The sequence below is a fragment of the Falco cherrug genome, chromosome 4 (genome assembly GCF_023634085.1).
Source record: "Falco cherrug isolate bFalChe1 chromosome 4, bFalChe1.pri, whole genome shotgun sequence".
Lineage (NCBI taxonomy): Eukaryota > Metazoa > Chordata > Aves > Falconiformes > Falconidae > Falco > Falco cherrug.
The window spans coordinates 47,034,425-47,053,017 of NC_073700.1; the positions used below are offsets into that span (position 1 = coordinate 47,034,425).

At 65.3% G+C, this 18,593-nt stretch overlaps 3 protein-coding genes across 8 annotated transcripts; 1 reads left to right on the forward strand and 2 right to left on the reverse strand.

The window, feature by feature from the left end:
- Positions 1–70: 70 nt before the first annotated feature.
- LOC102049971 (mucosa-associated lymphoid tissue lymphoma translocation protein 1-like) lies at positions 71–10,164 on the reverse strand. 5 transcript variants are annotated; one of them, XM_055708684.1, is made up of 17 exons: positions 9,443–10,164; positions 8,401–8,563; positions 8,020–8,186; positions 7,281–7,411; positions 7,016–7,169; positions 6,502–6,680; positions 6,150–6,246; positions 5,933–5,980; positions 5,827–5,862; positions 5,361–5,564; positions 5,044–5,221; positions 4,676–4,750; positions 4,062–4,189; positions 3,844–3,990; positions 3,437–3,594; positions 3,207–3,341; positions 71–3,110 (listed from the first exon to the last, which is right to left on the reverse strand). In XM_055708684.1, exons 2-17 carry the CDS (start codon positions 8,535–8,537, stop codon positions 2,859–2,861), a joined length of 2,226 nt encoding a protein of 741 aa, XP_055564659.1. In that variant the 5' UTR covers positions 8,538–8,563; positions 9,443–10,164; the 3' UTR covers positions 71–2,858. The 5 variants fall into 5 exon arrangements, with proteins under 5 accessions (XP_055564659.1, XP_055564660.1, XP_027654301.2 ...); XM_055708685.1 differs by having other exon boundaries at positions 71–3,083; positions 9,443–10,163; XM_027798500.2 differs by having other exon boundaries at positions 71–3,113; positions 9,443–10,129.
- A 180-nt stretch (positions 10,165–10,344) lies between these two features.
- On the reverse strand, positions 10,345–11,588 carry MRPL54 (mitochondrial ribosomal protein L54). The gene is made up of 3 exons (XM_055708688.1): positions 11,457–11,588; positions 10,870–11,023; positions 10,345–10,587 (listed from the first exon to the last, which is right to left on the reverse strand). The coding sequence occupies exons 1-3, from the start codon at positions 11,527–11,529 to the stop codon at positions 10,455–10,457; spliced, it is 360 nt and encodes a 119-aa protein (XP_055564663.1). The 5' UTR covers positions 11,530–11,588; the 3' UTR covers positions 10,345–10,454.
- Positions 11,528–18,585, forward strand: APBA3 (amyloid beta precursor protein binding family A member 3). 2 transcript variants are annotated; one of them, XM_005434405.4, is made up of 10 exons: positions 11,528–12,811; positions 13,187–13,226; positions 13,687–13,832; positions 13,992–14,078; positions 14,651–14,809; positions 15,167–15,346; positions 15,554–15,766; positions 16,393–16,512; positions 17,298–17,438; positions 17,583–18,585. In XM_005434405.4, exons 1-10 carry the CDS (start codon positions 11,528–11,530, stop codon positions 17,652–17,654), a joined length of 2,442 nt encoding a protein of 813 aa, XP_005434462.2. In that variant the 3' UTR covers positions 17,655–18,585. The 2 variants fall into 2 exon arrangements, 1 of the variants encoding a protein (XP_005434462.2); XR_008731973.1 differs by lacking the exons at positions 17,298–17,438; positions 17,583–18,585 and adding an exon at positions 16,150–16,289.
- Positions 18,586–18,593: the final 8 nt, after the last annotated feature.

Below are 18,593 nucleotides of genomic sequence, written 5' to 3' on the forward strand. Positions count from 1 at the left end.
TCCCCTCCCCATTATTATTAATTTTTTTTTTTTTAATGCTGCAGATTTAAACAAAACAGAACAGAAAAGCTCTAGTTTCATAGGGAGTATTTGGGGGGATATTTTAGCCACGTCAAGGCCCGGTGCCGGTTGTGCCGGTTGGTGCGCTGGCACGGAGAAGACGGTTGTATCGTGAGTAAAGAGATAAGCTGAACGGATGCCGCATGCTGGAGTCGGGACCCTGCCCGCTGTGCCGCTCATTAGCGGTGCTGCTCGTTAGTGTGCTGCCGGGAAGGAGCTTTCTGGGGGATGCAGGAGCATCGTCCCCGGGCACCCTCCCATCCTGCTCCCTCGGGCTGGTGCTGGGGCCAGGCACCGGTGACCCCGGCTGCGGGCTGGGACCAGCCTTGTGCCACAGATTGGCCTCGGCAGCTCATCAAGGGGCATCTGTTCGGCCGTCCCCCGGGGGCTGCGCCTGCTGCCCACCTGCCCTAATTGGTCCCCAGCAGTGCCCGCCTGGCCACATGTTGGTGGCACAGAGCTGCTGTAATTGTGCTGGCGGGAGGGTGGGCGGCAGCAGGACCCCCATGGCCCCCGGCTGGGGCTGGCAAGAGGAGGGGGCTGGCTGGGAGCCCTGGGGTCCTCATGGCAGGGGGCAGTGAGTGTCGAAGCTCCAGTTACCCCTTGCCAGTGGCTCCTGCTAGGTGGGAGCAGGGTGGTGGTGACAAGGTGCCACATCCCCAGGGTTCCCCAGCGTGGCTCTGCAGCCCTGGGGGACCCTGTCCGCTGCCTGCCGGGGCTCAGGGCGCAGCCAGCGTCACCAGCACCCTCACAGTGGTGGTGAAGGCCAGCACAGCCCTGGTGGAGATGGCTGAGCTCATGGTGGCTTGAGGGGCTAAAGCACGGCCAGGACAGCAAGAAGCCCTGGGCGAGCAAGTGCCCTGGGTCCCTGGGGTGTCCTGGTGGCCGCAGGTCCCTAGGGTGTCCTGGTGTTCCCCGGGTCCCTGGGGTGTCCTGGTGGGCCCCGGGTCCCTGAGGTGTCCTGGTATTCCCTGGGTCCCTGAGGTGTCCTGGGGTGTCCTGGGTCCCTGGGGTGTCCTGGTAGCCCGAGGTCCCTGGGGTGCCCTGGTGTTCCCCGGGTCCCTGGGGTGTCCTGGTGTTCCCCAGGTCCCCAGGGGAGCAAGGCGAGCACTGTCCTGTTTCTGTTTCCCCAGAAAATCTTCCCACCTCAGAGCCGATGGCCACCACACACCAGAGCTTTGCTGGGGCAGCCCTATCCCCACCGTGTCCCTGCATGGGCCAGGCTGCACTCAGCACCAGCACCCCTGGCCACAGCCCCCCACCCCGGGGGTCTCACCCCAATGCAACAGCCATGGGGCTGGACTCTGCCAACCCCACAGCCCCAGGGGCTGGCGGGACCGGCCGGGATGCCACCGGGCCAGGAGAGGCACTGACCCCAGCGAGACCCTTCTCCTCGTCCCCTGTCCCCCGGCTGCTGCTGCTCATCTGCTTCGTTAGTGACAATTAAACCTTTAACAACCCATTAAACGCATAATCGATGGTCCCCCAGCTCCCCAGCCCGGCTAATGGGCCAGGGCTGAGGTGAAGCGGCCCCGGCAGCGGCGTGCTCCGGCAGAGAGATAATGAAGCAACGGCCGCGGAAGTAATGGGGTTTGATCCAGGGGAAGGGACGCGCTCAATGGGGGCTGCGCTTTTCACATGACATAATTGCCAAGGCTGGCGCCAGCCCGGGGCACCCCTCGGCCTCCCGAGCGCCAACAAAGGCCGGCTGGCGTGTGGAGCGGGAGGCTCGGCACCCCCTGACCTGTTTGATTGGAGCCTAATTGGGGCGAGGGTGCTGCCCCCCCAGCCTCGCAACCGCCACCCGAAAGCCAAGGCACTGAGAGGCCCTGGGATGAGGACGCATCTCCTTGGGTCCCTGGAGCTGGGGAGTTATGCAAATTATTTAAATGAGCTAATTTGCAGGGGGGCCCCTGGTGCACCCCAAGGCTTGGTGGCAGGGGATGTCAGGGTACCCTCACAGGAGGGGGGTGTTTGCCCCTTCCCTCCCATGGGCGCCCTGATGCTGCGCTGTGCTTGGTGCAGAAACAGGCAGTATTTCTGGCCAAAAAAAAGCCATTTCAGGGCAGGAAAGCCACAGCAGCACCGAGCCACCTGCCCTTCCCTCTTTATTGGTGCTTTCCCCGGCTGAGACTCAATGGAGTGCGCCCCACATCATTTGTGGCCGCCAGCACATGGGGCCATATTTGGGAAAAAAATCCAAGCAAATCGGCATTTTTTTCCCCCCTAGATCCCAATCCTGTCCTGAAAGTGCTCGCTGCTTGGACAAGACCGGCACAGTCCTGCACCCAGGGTTGCACTGGGAGGATTGGGTGCCACTGGGAGCACTGGGGGCACCAGGATTTTCTCCCAGCCCCTCGTGGCAGAGCAGGAGCCCTCCCACTCCCACCACCTCTAATCCCCTCCCATGGGATTTGCCCCCTAATCTGCTTATTTCTCTCTATTTCTCCTAGGCCTGAATGAACCCAGCCCTGCCCCGGCGTGACGCCTCGCACCAGCCGAGCCGTGGGGTCTGGCCGCTCTGCTCGTGGGCTGCGGGGCTGTGGTCCGGCACGTGGGGCTGGGGCTGCTGTGCCAGGGGACGTGGGGCTGACACTGACTGCAGCCCTCCGCCCCAGGGGTCCCAGCCGTGTCGTGCAGCGAGCCCCACACCCCCTGGCACAAGCCAGGATGGGGCTCACCCCCTCCCGGCGCCCACCTCCACCCACCTCACCTCTGCCCCTCCAGTCCCCCAGCCCCCCCAGCGGGACAGACGTGGCCCCAGGGGACTGCGGTGACAAGGGGGCTGCGCTGTCCCGCTACAGCGCATGGGATCCGGGGACATCAGGGCTCAGGTTCTCCTCGGGGGTGTTGACCCAGGAGCTCCCCGCCGCCCCCCAGCTCTCGGGGGGAGAGGTGGAGAGGGGGCTGCCGGGCGATGCCGGGGAAGCCACCAGCCACAGGTTGAGCTTGGCGATGAGCGGCTTCCCCACGCTCACCGTCCGCCTCTCCTCCACGAAGTCCTCCATGCCACGGTAGCGGTACTGCAGGCAGACGGTGAAGGCCAGCTCCTGCTGCGGGGGGCGGCAGGATGGGTACCTGTCCCGCACCATGGCCGCGGCCGTGCTGAGCTCCCAGCACCGCTCCCCACCTGCTGCGGCTCTTACCCGCAGTTTCTGCAAGCCGCAGAGCCGGCTGTAGAGGCAGCAGGAGGGGCAGCCGAGGCTCCAGGTGGGCGCCAGCGGGCTGCCCACCTCCTCCGGGCTCTCCTTGTTGATGCACTTCAGGTCCACATCCAGCTCCTGCCACAGATGGCATCCAGCCGTGGAAACCCCCAGGGACACCCCCCCCATTCCCCAGCATCACCCTGGTGTGGGCTTTGGCAACCCACTCCCACCTCGGGTATGTCGGTGAGCTTGGCCTCGCACTTGGCGATGTCCTCGGGGGCGGCCACCACGCGGGTGTAGATGATCATGATGTTGGAGAACTCGGCGGCGAAGCCCAGCTGGACGGTGACGCCGCAGTCAAAGCGGAGGTGGCGGCTCTCTGGCAGCTCTGGGGAGGGGACAGGGAGCGCAGGGCTGGCACCGGCAGGGGCTCAGGGTGCTGCACCAGCAGGTGAGGTGACCACGGTGGTCACCCGACAGTGGGGACACTGCTCCACCTGGGCTAGTGGCTCTGTGCCAGTGGTTTCCACCCTCCAGGGTGGGAGATACCCGGCAGGTGCTGCCTGCTGCTGCTCCCTGCGACTCGGTGCCATCCCCACCCCAGGGGCCAGCTCCACATGGGGTGGCCACCACTCACCGTGAGCCTTGGCCCACTGCAGGTTCCTAGCGGAGGACTCATCCTGGCCCGGGGGACAGATGGGGTCCGTCAGAGCTCGTCTCTCCGAGAGGTTGCTGCGGAGCTCCAGCGCCTGCCGGCCCCGCGTGATCTCCAGCGTGCCCATGTCTGCAGGGGCACAGCGGGGGGTCAGCAGGGGCTACCGAGGGGCTTGCTGTCCCCTGCCACTCCCCACTCACCTTCAGCCACCTTGTCCAGCAGCACAGTGATCTTCTCGTCCTCCATCAACCAGCGCTTGAGGAAGGTGACGAAAATGCCATTGGAGAGCTCGCCCTGGCTCAGCTCGTAGGCTTCGGCATCTGCGCACCTGTGGGGACAGGGCAGCGGTCGCCTCTGTCGTGGGCTCCATCACTCCCCCAGGAACCAGCCCCCCGTGGGGTGACAATCCTGGGGAAGCCAGAGCCGGGCACCCACGGCTCTACTCGCTTCCATTGATCCATCCAGCCACTGTGCTGGGCAGAAGTGGGAACCACAGCAGGATCCTGGATACGGAAAGCATCACCAGCTCAACTCCCTGTGCATCAGAGGAGCCGCAGGGCTTGATCCTGTCGGGTGCTTCCTGAAGCCAAGCAGTGCCATGAGCATCCCCCTGCCCTGTAAGGAACTGGGGGCTGATGCCCACCAACTCCAGCATTGCCTGGAGGGAGTGATGCTGCCCATATGCAGTGGGGGGAAAGACTCAGGGGTGCAAACAGGGCTGAGCCCTGGCAGGGGGCTGAGCCCCCCCGCTCTGAGCCAGGGGGGACACCTAGCCCCGCTGCACGTGCCGGGGGGTGGTGGGGAGGGGACCCACGTGGCATAGCCGAAGACGATGTTTGCCGTGACCTGCAGCGCCCCGACCTGCGGGATGATGTCGTCGTTGAGGTTCCTACAAAAGAAGTGCTGCTGGGCAGAGCCAGGACCCGCCACCTCCTAAATCCCACCCCAAGGCACCCCAGATCCCGGGGGCTGCCCCGTGCCCCTCTGCCCACCCATCGTGGTGCTTGCCATCCCAGCTGGGGCAGCAAGGCTTTGGGGCATCCAGACTAAACCAGCGGGTTTGGATGGGGCCATGGGGACACCTCACTGCTCTCCCCCGGGAACCAGCACCCACATGCACCCCTGTGCCGGGACCTGCCACTGTGGCAGCTTGTCCCCAGGTTGGTGGCGGGGGCTGGTCACCTCTTGCGGCACATGTCGAGCAGGAAGATGTTGAGGCCGGTGTGGCGCTGCTGCATGCTCCGCAGCACCCGCTGCACGCACAGGCAGTGGGCCGAGGTGTAGGAGCTGGGCGCATCGATGGGCACCATGAAGCTGTTGCCAAAATTTTCATAGCCATGCCCAGCATAGTAGAGCAAACCTGCCGGGAGAGGTGGAAAGCAGGTGACATCCCTTGACCTGCTGTGCCCACTTCTCACCTGGCTGCACCCCAAGACCCCACCGGCGCAAAACCACCCGGTGCCCCCCAGCTGGAGCCACCCCGGTGGGTGCCACCGCACCGTAGACACCCTTGTCGAGGAGGAGGAGGAACTCGTTGACAGCCATCTGCATCTCTGCCTTGCACAGATCCAGCAGCGAGACCACCTTGAAGTCGAGCTGGCGGAGGAGGGCGCCGAGGGCGTGCACGTCCACCATGGGTGCCTTCAGCTGCTTGTGGTGCAGGTAGTGCATGTTGCCGATCAGCAGCGCCACTTTGTCGGTGGCTGCCAGGACGGGAGAGGCAGGTGGGTGCTGGGGCCGGAGCGGGATGCTCCTGCTTGTCCCAGCTACCTTCAGCCCACAGAGGTGACACCCGGTTGTGGCCAGTGTCACTGTCCCTGGGTACCAGGGTGCCCTGCCTCAGTGGTGTGCTCTCCCCAGTATGCTGCTCCCTGGCTGAGTGGAGCCTCATGGGGTGACAGTAGTGGCACTGGGGACAGCCACAGCCCCACAGGGCCACCGGACCCCTCCCGGGCAGGCTCTTACCATATAGCTGGCCGGGGCTGCCGTGCTCCAGGGAGCCTGGAAAGAGAGAAACACTGTGCCATGGCCCTGCAGTGCCTGGGGACCTGCCCGCTCTGCCCCCACCTACCTCCATCCCCCTCCTGCCAGGAGCCTCCAGAGGCAAAGAGCCGTGGGCCTGCAGCAAAAGGGGGGGTCAGGGAGCCTCAGGTGTGGCAGCACCTCCTGGCACGGGCTGGAGCCCCCCCAGACCCCAGGCAGCCACAGAAGGGCTTTCCAGAGGAGCAGAGCAGAGCCAGGACACCCCAGCAGGGTGGTGGCTGCAGAGGTTTGTCCGGAGCCCTCACCGATCTCCACGTCCACTTCTTGGCTCCACACCTCGTGGAAGAGGTTGAACACGTGGCAGGAGTAGCTGCCCCGCTCGGCCGTCGTCACCAGCTTCACCTGCCAGCGGGATGGAGCAGGCAGCTGGGGCAGTGAGCCGTGCCATGCTGCGCCATGGCGTGCTGCGCCATGCCACGCTGTGCCATGCTGTGCTGCACCATGCCATGCTGCACCATGCCACGCTGTGCCGTGCCACACCGCACCATGCTGTGCTATGCTGTGCCACGCTGCACCGTGCTGTGCTGTGCCGTGCCACACTGCACCGTGCTGTGCTATGCCGTGCCATGCCATGCCGTGCCAGGGGTCCCACCATACCTGGAGCTGGGGTGCCTGCGCACCCTCCACGGGGCGCCGGTTCCTGAACCACTGGTACTGGGGCGGGGGGTTGCCGATGGCTCTGCACTCCAGCACCAGCGTGTCCCCCTCAGCCAGGTGACACGGCCGTGGTTGCCGCAGGATCTGCAGCCCTGCCATGGTTGGGCAGTAACCGCTGGCTGGGGAGTGGATGGGGCAGCACGTTTGGCATCCAGCCACGGCAGGGCTCTGTGAAGCTGCTCCCAGCCCCCTCGCCCAGGGGTCCTGGCACCCACGGGTGGCACAAGCCGGTGGGCATGCCTAAGGCACGGCATTCGGCTCCTCCATCGGCACCGTCACCCCAGCAAGCCCAGAGACAGCTGAGCCAGGGCGCAACAAGACGGGTGATGGCCTGAAGAGCCACCCTGGTCTTACTGGGGCAAGCGGAGCCCCCCAGGAGCTACCCTGGTTCCAAGGAGGCGAGCGGTGCCCCCCCCATGGGTGCCAGCCTGGGGACACAGACCTCAGGACCCACCTGAACTGGGGCTGCTGCTCTTCTGCATCTGGACATGGGTCCACCTGGAGAAGGCGAAGGTGGCCCCGCAGTTCACACGGCAGATGTACCACCGGGGCTGGCCCGGCGCGGCGGCCGTGTCGATCACCAGCTCCGGCGCCGTGGCTCCAGGCACCTGTGAGACAGGAGGGGGCCAAGGAGACAGGAGGATCCTTCCCAGCTGGCCAGGTGCCCTCGCTGTGGACAGGGTCTGGGGGCTTAGCTTGATGGTGCAGCCGGATCTCACCTCCTGCCTCCCGCAGAACCACTGGTACACCAGCCCCGGCGGGCCGGTCGCCCAGCAGGTCAGGGACAGGCGCGTCCCCTCCGTCACCACCTGCAACTCTGGCTGCACTGTGATGCGGATCATGCTCTGGACTGTGGGAGAGGAAGGACCAGCCTGGGCTGGCTGAGACCCCTGTCTCACACCGACCCATCACATCCCATCCCACCCTGTCCTGTCCGACCATGTCCCACGCCCACCCACAACAGCCTGTCCTCTCCGATCCCATCCCACCCCTCCCACCCTACCTTGTCCCATACAGTGCCATCCCACCCACCTCCATCTCATCGTGTTCCACCCTGCAGCACCCCATCCCATCCCCCCTTGTCCCATCATACCCTGTCCCATCCCACTCCACACTGTTCCATCCCATCCCTTCTTGTCCCCTCACAACCTGTCCAACCTGTCCCGTCACATCCCATCAGGTCCCATCACAGCCTGTCCCCCCACATCCCACTGCTTGCCCCCCCATCCCATCCCATCGCATCCCATCCTATATCACCCTATCACATGCACACATCCCATCCCATCCCATCCCATCCCATCCCATCCCATCCCACCCTACCCTGCCCAGGGACCCGCTGCCCAGAGCAAGACCACCAGCAGGAAGAGCTGCTTCTCATCTCCCCCTGTACTCCTCCTGCTGAGCCCTGTCCCCCAGTGCCCCCTCTATGTCCCATGGGACCCTGCTGCCTGTCCCTACCGGCGCTGCTGAGGACCTGGCAGGCCTGCGTGTGCCCCATCTTCTCCAGGCAGCCCAGCAGGTACTTGAGGGTGCACTCACGCTCGGCCAGGAGCTGCAGGAGGCACTGCGTGGGGCTGCCGCGGGGCTCCAACACCTTCAGCGAGCACATCTCCAGCTCCTCCATACTGCAAGACACCCATGGTGCTCAGCACTGCAGCCCACCTCCCTCCTGGGCAGGATGGGGACACCTGCCAGGAGACTCGGCAGCCCCCAGCCCAGGCTAACGGGGTGGCTGGAGACCCACGTGCCTCTTGCTCAGCCCACAGCAGGGCTGTGCCCATGTGTGTTGCATCACCCAGTTGGGGGCAGACCCCCGGCGATGTGCCCCCCCACCCCTACCTGCACTTGAAGCGTTTCTCTGCCCCGGCCACTTCAGCCAGCTTGCGCCAGCCCCGGCTGGCATTATCCAGGAGCTCGCAGAGTCGGGCCACCACCTCCTCGCCCAGCGAGCCGATGGGCATGCTCCAGTCCCCCATCCCCTTGCAGACCCGCCACCACCTGCCTGGGGATGCCCAAGGGACGAGTCACCAGTGGGCGATGGGGTGACAGATGCCTATTGCCCCCCCGGACGCTGCCGGGCACTGCGCAGGGTGGCTCAGGGGGGAGAGCACCCACATGAGCTCCTGGCACCAGTTCACCTCTCCATGGGAGCCCCAGAGGGTTTTGGCCTCCCCAGCGAGGGGCTGGGAACTGGCCCGGCGGCGCTGCCGGGTCTGGCTGCTGGCAGCCGGCTGGGAAAGCCACGAGTTCCCCCTCCACGCCTGGAGGATGAGCCGTGGCAGCAGCACAGGTGACCCTGCTCACCCCCCGCCCTCGTGCGAGGAGCCAGAGCTGTGTTAGTCCGGCCCCAGGACAGGGACCTTCACGGAATGGGGTCCAAGGAACTGGCAAGGGGGGATGTCCACTGTCACCTTCCCCATTCCTTCAAGGGACACAGAGAACAGGGCCCATCATGGAGGACTAAGCTCGGGGGCCTCTGTCCTTCTGGCAGAGACCCCAGTGGGACAGCAGCAGCCCCCTTGTCATCACCAGGTCTCTGGGTGGTGGCTCCGGAGCCAGCACAAGCCCCACTGGGCCACGAGGGGCCTGAAGTGGGGGTTAGGGGAGGGTACATGGGGGTCCTGCGGTTGGGACCTGCCTCAGCTCCCCCTAACCCTGGCAAAGGCTTCAGCAGCAAGAGGAGGGTGGCACGAATCGCCCTGGATGGGGGCAGCACCCAGGGACTGGCTCCCTGCTCCTCCCCTCAGGTCCTTCCCCACCAACCCACCCCTGATGGGAGCTTGTCCCCAGGACCAAGCCGTCCATGGCGGCTGGGTGACGCTCACCCGAGCAGGGGAGCTCCGAGACAGAGGGCAGGGGCTCAGGTGCCCCCTCTGCTCACCTGCTGCTGGATTTGGGGTCTGGAGGCGCTGGGGGGTGGCGAGGGGAGGGCAGGCACGGCACGGACAGGGCGCTCACGCTGGGTACAGTCCGGCCTGAGCCCCAGCAGCTCCAACGCGCAGAGGAAACGAGGGTTCAACCCAAAATCTCCCCCAGCACTTCTGCTTTCCTCCACCGCTTCCTGTGCTGCAGCGCGCAGCCACAGCAGCTGCCAAGCCAGCCGCCCCCCCAGGGGAGCCAGGCACAGGGGCTGCACCCCCCTTCCCTGCTGCGGCAGGACCCTGCAGGCACCTGCTGCGTCCTCGTAGCCCGGCTCAAGGCCAGGCAAGAGCTGCAGGGCAGTTACTCCGGGACGGAGGCGAACCCGGGTGACAAGGGCACCTCTCAGCCTGGGGAGCCCAATGCACGGGCAAGACCGATGCTGCGGGGAAGGTGCTGGGCTTTTCCAAGCGGGAGCCAGCCAGGAACACGCAGGGATGGGGAAGCAAGACCCCCACTGCTGAGGGGAAGATGCTGCCTTCACCAAACAGCCCAGCCAAGGTGGGACTCTGGCATCCCGGCGGCCGCTGCTCCCCTGCTGCTGGAGGAGGAAGCGAGAGTGCAGCACGGGGGTGGCGCTGCTAGATGCCACCATGTTCCCCCTCACCTCGCCCGCTGCCCCCGCAGCACTGCCAGAGCCTGGCCCCCAACCTGCCACCCCCGGGGAGTACAGGCTCCTGCAGTGCAGACCGTGACAGAGCAGGGATCAGGACTCATTTGGTGGCACCGATTCCCTCTATAAGCAAAAAAACGAGCTTCTGTTTTAACAAATCCACTGAAAATTTGTGGCCTGTGTTGCCTCAGCCCCTCACAGGCCGTGGCACGAGGGGCCCTGGGTGTTTGCCACAGCCGCCGTAACAGGTGTCAGCCTCAGGGCTTTATTGTTTGTTTACAACAATAAAAAGACACTGGAAGTGGGAGCTGGTCCCACTCTGGCACACAGGGTGGCACCTGTGCCCCAAGTGCTGCCGCGCTTACAGCTTCTTGCCCTTCTTCAGCCTGTTGCGCTGCCATGTGTTGTACTTCCGCAGGCGCCTCCAATACTCGATGGAGTCGGGATCCAGCTCCTCCAGCTTCTTGGGGGGCCCGAGGTGGATCTTGAAGAGCCTGGAAGCGAAGGCAGAGGATGTGAGGCTGCGGCCAGGAGGGCAAAGGGACCAGCACAGGCCAGAGCGATGGCAGTGCGCGGCCAGGACACGCAGATCCCTCACCCACATCCACAGCGAGGCCCAGCCAGCCCCCCTGCCCCTTGGGGAGGGTCTCTGGGCTGCAGGGCGGCAGTCCCCCCCCCTCCCCAAACAGTTCCGCATCCCTCCTACACTCGCCTATGCCTCGGGGATGGCAGCGCCGTGGGGCCAGGTGCCCCAGGGCCTGTGGGGCAGCACCTACCAGTCGGGGTACTCCGAGTCTGGTTTCAGGGCCACCTCGGGGCCCTCCTTGAAGTAGTTGACGCCCATGGCATGGGTGGCAAGCATGGTGGGGTCCGTGCACACCTCCGGCCCCTTCAGCGCCTCCTTCGGCGCCTGCTTGCCCTTGGCCTTTGCTGTGGGGGCAAGGGCACGGTCAGGGGGGGCTACAACGGGGGCGCCGAGCCCCGGGCCGGGGAGGGGGGTGCAGGGTGGGGAGGGGGAGCGGCGGGGGGGGCTGGGGGGGGGCCGCAGGCAGGCCGGGGCTGGGGGGTACAGGATTCGGGCACGGGGCAACGGCCGGGCGTAGGGCAGGGGGCACGGGGCACCGGGGCGGGGCAGGAGGCAACGGCGGGGACAGGGGGCACCGGGACGGGGCAGGGGGCACCGGGGCGGGGGCAGGGGGCACCGGCGGGGGCCGGGCCCGGAGGCTGGGGCAGTGGGCAGCGGCGGGGGCAGGGGGCACCGGGGCGGGGCAGGAGGCAGCGGCGGGGACAGGGGGCACCGGGGCGGAGCAGGGGGCACCGGCGGGGGGCAGCGGCGGGGGCCGGGCCCGGGGGCGGGGCTCACCCGCCTTCTTGGCGTAGCCGCGGGCTGTGGCGGGCAGCGCCGCCGGCAGCCACTGCAGCAGCCGGGCGGCCATGCTGGGGCACCGCGGGGCACGCCGGGAGGGGCGGGGCTACGCCGGGCCGCGCATGCGCCGCGACGGCGCCCGGAAGCGGCGGCGGGACCGGCCCGGCCCCGGCCGGCGGCCCCGGCCCCCTGAGTCCGAGCGGCCCTCGGTCGCCAGCGGGGGGAGCCGGCCCCTGCTCCGCGCCCGGGAGGAGGCCATGGAGAGCCGCATGGATTTCCAGGCGGCTGCGGCCTCAGCCCCTGGTCTGGGCAGCGACGAGGCCCCGGAGCCGCCGGCCATGGACACGGAGGAGGGGCCGGCGGCGCGGCCCGGCGCCCCCGAGCTCCGCCGGGGTGTGAGACAGTCCCAGGAGCCCCCCTTCGCCCCCCCGCGGCCTGGCTGCGGCCCCGAGGCCCGGCGGCGGGGTGCAGGGCCCAGCCCGGGGCCTGCCGCAGCCTCGGACGGCGGGCGCGGCCGAGCGGCGCTTTACCAGGGCTCGGGAAGGGAGTTGGAGGAGGCGGCCGCGGCACCGCAGGGCTCCGTCGGCTGGGAGCCCGGTGCCGGGAATACCCCTGAGGGCGTGGGCCACCCCCGGATCTCCAGCCGCGGCAACCCGGTGGGCATGGAGCTGGATGAGACCCCCGAGGCCAGTGCCCGCCCGGGCAGGGCCGAGTGGGCCAAGGGCGCGGAGGCTGATCCCGCGGAGATGCAGGGCCTGCTGGCCCAGCTGGAGACCCTCGACCCCAACCTCAGCGACCACTCGCCCCCCTCGGAGCAGGGCCTGCTGCCCTCCCCAGGTGCGGGCCCGGCCCCTCCAGCAGGCGAGCAGCCCCGGCGCGGTGACAGCGAGTGCCAGGGCAAGTGCCGGCCTTGCCCGCTGCACGTGGCCATGGGCCGAGGCCTAGCAACGCGGCCCTGCTGTGCCCAGCACTCGGCCTGCTCCCGGCCTTGCCACGGGCTGCTCTTCGCCGAGGCCGACCGGGAGGACTTGCTGAGCCTGTTGTGCTATGAGGGGGGGCTGCCTGAGGCCGGCACTGAGACTCCCTTGGCCCGCTCCGATATCCTGGCTGGGACCAACCTGGAGATGCTGCAGGCTCAAGAGGAGCCGGCTGCTGTGGAGAAGCCTGAAGGGCTGGAGAGGCCAGAGAGCTCGGAGGAAGGAACTTCCGGCAGCTGGTATTATGGAGAAGTGCACTGCGAGGTCGACTCTGCCTGTGAGGGCAATCAGGACAGTTCCCCGGAGCCAGCCTGGGTGGCCCTGCCTCCCACTCTGGCCCTGGAGCCAGAGCAGCCACCCCAGGGCAGCATGACCGTGAGTGCACCCCCTTGGCTCTGCTCCCTCGTGGGGTTTTGGGTGGGGACAGGGGGAAGCCAGAGACTTCTTTTCCTCGGGTCTTACAGGTCCTCATGTTGCTGGGGTGCCCGGACAAGACCCTCGGTACTGGCTTTGGCTCCTGCTGCCCTGAGTGGGGAGGGGAGCATTTGCATGGCTGGCTGATCTGTGCATGCCCCAGGGAAGAGGCTGGTGGGTCCGAAGAGCCCCAGGGCCCTGTGCGCCCACCCCCAGCCTCCGGGACACTGTGCCCTCGCTGGCCTGGTGCTCCAGGGGCAGCCTGGCTGTAGAGCATGCCTGCTGAATCCCTGGGATCCCAATCAGTGCCTCACCTGCTCTCTTGTTGCTTTGCAGAACAGGAAATCCCAATCCTCCTGCTCGACCTTCAAAGAGGGTGAGTTGCTTCTGTGCTCAAGCAGCCAGAGCATCCAGGAGGCCTGACCTACAGCCTCCTGCTCTGACCCCGAATGTGGGGTGACCAGGGGTCCCAGCCGGGGAGGGGAGCACGTGGCTCTGTGCCTGTGCAGGGTGGGAACGTGGCTGCAGACTCCGGGTGGCTCATTTGATCCCACCTTGCCCTTTGCTGAGCAAATGGGGGTGCTTCAGAGACCGGGGATGGGGGTGTTTGCTCAGGCTTGGGGAGGGACAAAGAGGGATGCCAGGGTGTGCTCAAGGGAAGGGAGAAGCGGCCCTGGGGTCAGAGCTGGTCCCCCAGTGATGCCAGGAGTCTGTCTCTCAAGCGCTGAGCTGCTTTGCTGCGTGTGGGAATACAGCTAATGGGCAGTAGGAGTTGGTACCCCTGGTTTTCAGAGCTGGGGTGACCAGCCCCTGCTTAGTCCCTCCTGATGCCTCAGTTCCAGGCCCTTGTGACCCGGAGGATCTGCTGGACGGTGTGATTTTTGGGGCAAAGTACCTGGGCTCCACACAGCTGGTCTCAGAGAGGAACCCCCCAACCAGCGTCCGCATGGCACAGGCCCAGGAGGCGGTGGACAGGATCAAGGTGCAGGAGGGTAGGGGGGCATGACTGCCACCAGCCTGGCCCCTCATGGGCATGGGGCAGCTCTCAGGACGTGTCCAGGGGAACCTCCTGGCAGTGGGGCAGGGACCCAGAGGAGTCCTGGCAGCAGCCGTGAGCTTTCCTGGGTGCTTCGTTCTGCAGGCACCGGAGGGGGAGTCCCAGCCCATGACGGAGGTGGATCTGTTTGTCTCCACACAGAGGATCAAGGTGCTCACGGCTGACACACAGGTGAGCAGGGAACGGGAGCACCCGCATGGCTTTGGGGCTGCTGAAACCGTCCTGTTTGGCCTTGGGATCTCTGCACCCACGGCAGGCTGAGGATAGCCTACGGGCAAGGACACACATCTGGGAGGAGACACGTTACTCTGCAGCCATCCCACACAGACGTGCTGCCGTGTCCCCTGGCTCCCTGCACGGCTGCTGGAGGCTTCTCAGGCAGACTGCCTCGTGGGAGCTGCTGGGTTCTGAGACCAGGCTCCAGGGAACCTAGACTTGAAATTTCTGTAGCTTTTTGCCTCAGAACTAGTTTCTGCTTTATAATAAGGGGAAAGAGCTGTCTTGTCCCCTGGCAGCACCCAGGGACACAGATGAGTCCTTGATTGAAGGAGCTGCTTGTACCTTTTAGCGTAGATGTGGCTTCTGCCCAGCACGTGCCAGGCATTTGAGCTGCATCTCAGCAGGGTGGTGGTTGAACCTAAACACTCCCTGCCTGTGGTGGTGCCTGGCTGGCTTACGGGCTGCCCAAAGGGTCCATCGGGCCAGGGGGAGCTGAATGTCTCTCTCTGTGTCCCTCTTGTCAGGAGGCCATGATGGATCACTCCCTCCAGACCATCTCCTACATTGCTGACATCGGCTCCCTCGTGGTGCTCATGGCACGTCGGAAACTTCCTCGGCGGTCAGATGTAGCAGAGGAAAAGCGGCTCTACAAGATGATCTGCCACGTCTTCCACTCGGCTGATGTGAGGAGACACACGAGTCCCTTGGGAGGGCAGGGTGACATTGGGGTACTGGGCCCTATCCTGCTGTAATGACTGGGTGCTCTGGGTCTCTGTGCTGGGGGGTCCTGGTGAGCACAGAGGGGGAAGGAGCCCAGCTTGAGCACCTCTGCGACATAGAGGGGCCCAGCAAGAAAAGCAGGGAGGACTGGCACCGTAAAGGGGCCCATTCGGGCAGGCAAGAGGCTGGGATGCCCTGGAGCTCCCAGGGCACAGTGCTTGTGCTGTGCACTGCAGGGTGCTAGCACCTGTTGGCTCTGGTTTGGCCATGAGACTGTTGGCCACGAGCCGTGGGCACAGACAGCCCCTCTCTTTCCGCAGGCCCAGATCATCGCTCAGGCCATCGGACAGGCGTTTGGCGTGGCCTACCAGCGCTTCCTGGAGGCCAACAGCATTGACCCGAGCGAGCTGAGCCCTCGCCAGTACAGCCGTGCTCTCGAGGACCAGGAACAATACAATGCAGAGCTGACGCACTTCTCCCGGCAGGAGAACTGCAAGGATGTAAGAGCTGCTTTGAAGTGGTGGGGACAGCATGGGGTACCTGCTGGCACCTCTACGTCATCCCCTCCATGGCTCCCTGAGCAGCTGGGGTGCTCCCTACAAAACTGGGCCCCATCCCAGCTGGCTGTGAGCCCAGGACACCTGTGCTGGGCTGGGACACGTGCCCTGTGGCTGGTGACTGTGACCTATCTGTGCCTGCCCTCCCAGGTCTGCATCCGGAAGCAGAAGGGGGAGATCCTGGGCATTGCCATCGTGGAGTCAGGCTGGGGCTCCATCCTGCCCACAGTGGTCATTGCCAACCTGATGCACGGGGGTCCCGCGGAGAAGTCGGGCGAGCTGAGCATCGGAGACCGCCTCATGTCTGTCAACGGGATGAGCCTGGTGGGGCTGCCCCTCACCACCTGCCAGAGCATCATCCGGGTGAGCCGGGGCTGCGCGCAGGCTGCCACCTGCCTCCGGCCTGGTGAGCGAGAGCCCTGGCAGACATGGGGACTGGCCTGAATGCATCCAGGAGTGTCTGTAATACCGGGGTACCCCCTGATGCTCCTGGCTCGTGTGCAGATGAGTGATAGGAGGCCGTAGAGGAAGAGGGGACAGGAGTCTGGGGGCCTACACCTATCTGGTGGGCTGCGACAGTCCCTGCTGTGAGTGCTTGGGAGGAGGGGATGTGACAAGGCAGGGACAAAGCTGGGGAGCTAAACTTGCTGTGGTGGGGTGCAGGCAGGACCCTGCCGGAGGAGGGGGGTGGGTGAGGAGGCAGGCATCTGTCCTGGAGGGAACCTGTTGCATCTTCTACCTCCCAGGGCAGGAATGAGCTGAAAGCAAGGACACTGTGGCCTCAGGGGCAGAGTGGGGCGTCTTGAACTGGATTTATAAGTTGTTCTCCCTGAATTTGAACACGGCAGTATCCCTGTGTGTACTTCAGTTTCCCCATTGAAAACAGGTTGCTAATCCTCAGCCCTCCCATGAGCAGTGTGGCTGCATCGCCCCTCTCAACCATGCCAAATAGTCTCCAAAGTCTGACAGAGCCCCCTCCCATCTTCCAGGAGCTGAAGCACCAGACAGAGGTTGTGCTGAACATCGTGCACTGTCCCCCTGTCACCACGGCTGTCATCCGGCGCCCTGACTCCAAGTATCAGCTGGGCTTCTGTGTTGAGAACGGCGTGGTGAGTGCTTGTGGGGGTGGGGGCAGAAGCCAGGCCAGGGTCAGCCGTGGGCTTCGGCCACCTGTCTGCCAGAGGGACACGCGGTTCGGGCTGCATCCGCATGGACGCGCACAGTTCCAGCGTTCCTTGTGCCTGCCGGGGCTGAGGTTTTACAGGGTGCTGCTGTGCCACGGCAAAAGGCTCTTTGTAGCTGTCCTGCAGCACCAGCAGTCAGATCTGTCTCACTGCTGCTCTTCAGCTATTTGCTTTCAAGGTGGTGGTTTCTTCCTGGCTTTCCTGCTGTGACCTTAGTGATGCTTGTTGCTGTCTCCAGCACCCTAAGCACTCTCCGCTCTGGGCTCCACAGTGGCTGTGTTGGAAAGGCAGAGAGGGGCATTTCCAGGACCAGTGGGGGTTGATGGGGTGGGTGGATGGTGGAGGGGGTGGCACGGTTGCGTTGTGCAGTGTCCGATGTTCCCAAATGCATTGGAGCTGTGGTTACTGCAGGAGCTGGTGCCCAGGTGAGAAGCTCTGGCTCTGCAGCCCAGGCTTGAGGAGAGCATGAGGCCTCGATGTGGGGCTGGGGGGAGCTGAGCTCCCTGGCTGCCCTACAGCTCAGCACGGCGCGCTGGTGGCAGCAAAGCAAAAGCACGTCCCTGCCCTCGCTGCACAGCCATGGGCTGGAGGAGGCAGCGCCCAAGTCTAGAGTTCTTGCTGGGAGCCTGCACGGATGAGAGGGTTTGAGGTGGTGGTTGGGCATGGCTGTGGGCACAGCTCTGCTCTTACCAACGCGCTCTGCTCCCCAGATCTGCAGCCTGATGCGTGGGGGCATTGCTGAGAGAGGTGGCATCCGCGTGGGGCACCGCATCATCGAGATCAACGGGCAGAGCGTGGTGGCAACACCCCATGAGAAGATCATCCAGATCCTCACACAGGCGGTCAGTGAGGTGAGCCAGGCCTGAGCTGGGTGACGGCCAGGGCCCCCGTGCTGCGGGGCAGCTGCACATGGAGTTGGCTGGGCTCAGTTTTGCACCAGCACCCCTCCAGCCTGGGCTTTGGCATCTCCCAGCTGATCTTGGGTCTCTGCCTAGGTCCACATCAAGACGATGCCGGCCTCCACGTACCGCTTACTGACCGGGCAGGAGCAACCCCTCTTCCTCTGAGCTGCTGGCCATGGCCGGCTGTCGCCACACGTGCCTGGAGCCAGGCAGGAGCAAGCCCAGGGCCGTGAGGGCAGGACAGGCTCCGCCTCCTACCCCAGCACCCTCATCGGAGCCCTCTGGTCCCCAGCAGGGCCTAATCCTGCACCTCTTTGGTTTTACTCAGGATGCAGTGGGAGATTCTGGGGGCCCCGATAACCAGCTAAGGCAGTGTCAGGGCCTGTGGTGCGTGGTTTGAGCACCTCCTCCCCCTGCCTTCCCCCCTCCCAGCCTCACAGTGCCTGCAGTGTGTGCCTGTCCCGCTGCTTCACAGAGCCCCTCTCCTTGGCCTGGTGCTGGCAGGAGAGGGGACCCCATGCGAAAGGTCACCCCATTCAGTCACTACAGATAGTGCTTTTACACTCACCCACGGTGCCTTTCCCCCTGTGGGGATGGTGCTGAATCACAGGTGCGGAGCTCAGCTCGGCACTGACCCTGCATACCAGTGTGGGGGCACACGCCGGCACCCCCGAGGGAGACCTGGCAGCTCCCAGACTCAGCTTTAAGGGCAGCAGCACCCTTGGCGCCTGCTCCTCCCTGGCTTTGCTGGGGCCCATCGGGAATGCAAACGGACTCCCCATTAGCCCTGGTACACCATGCTGGGAAACTACCTCTGCTTTTCTCTGGTGCTGCCTTTAACCGCTCTGCACGCACAGCCCAGCCTGCCAGGGCGCTGGCTCGCAGCCCTCAGGGCTGTCCCTCGGCGCAGCGAAAGGGAACATGGACACTGCTCAGTCCCGCATCCTGGGGAGCTTGGGGTCCTGAGCCCCAAGGGCCAGCCCCCGGTGATGTGTCTTTTTGTGAGTGGGTCTCTGGAGCCCTACAGCTGAGGCAGCGCTGCCCTGACTTTGCCTGTGTGCTTGGTTGATAGAAAAATAAAAAAAGTTTTGGGGAATGTGGGAG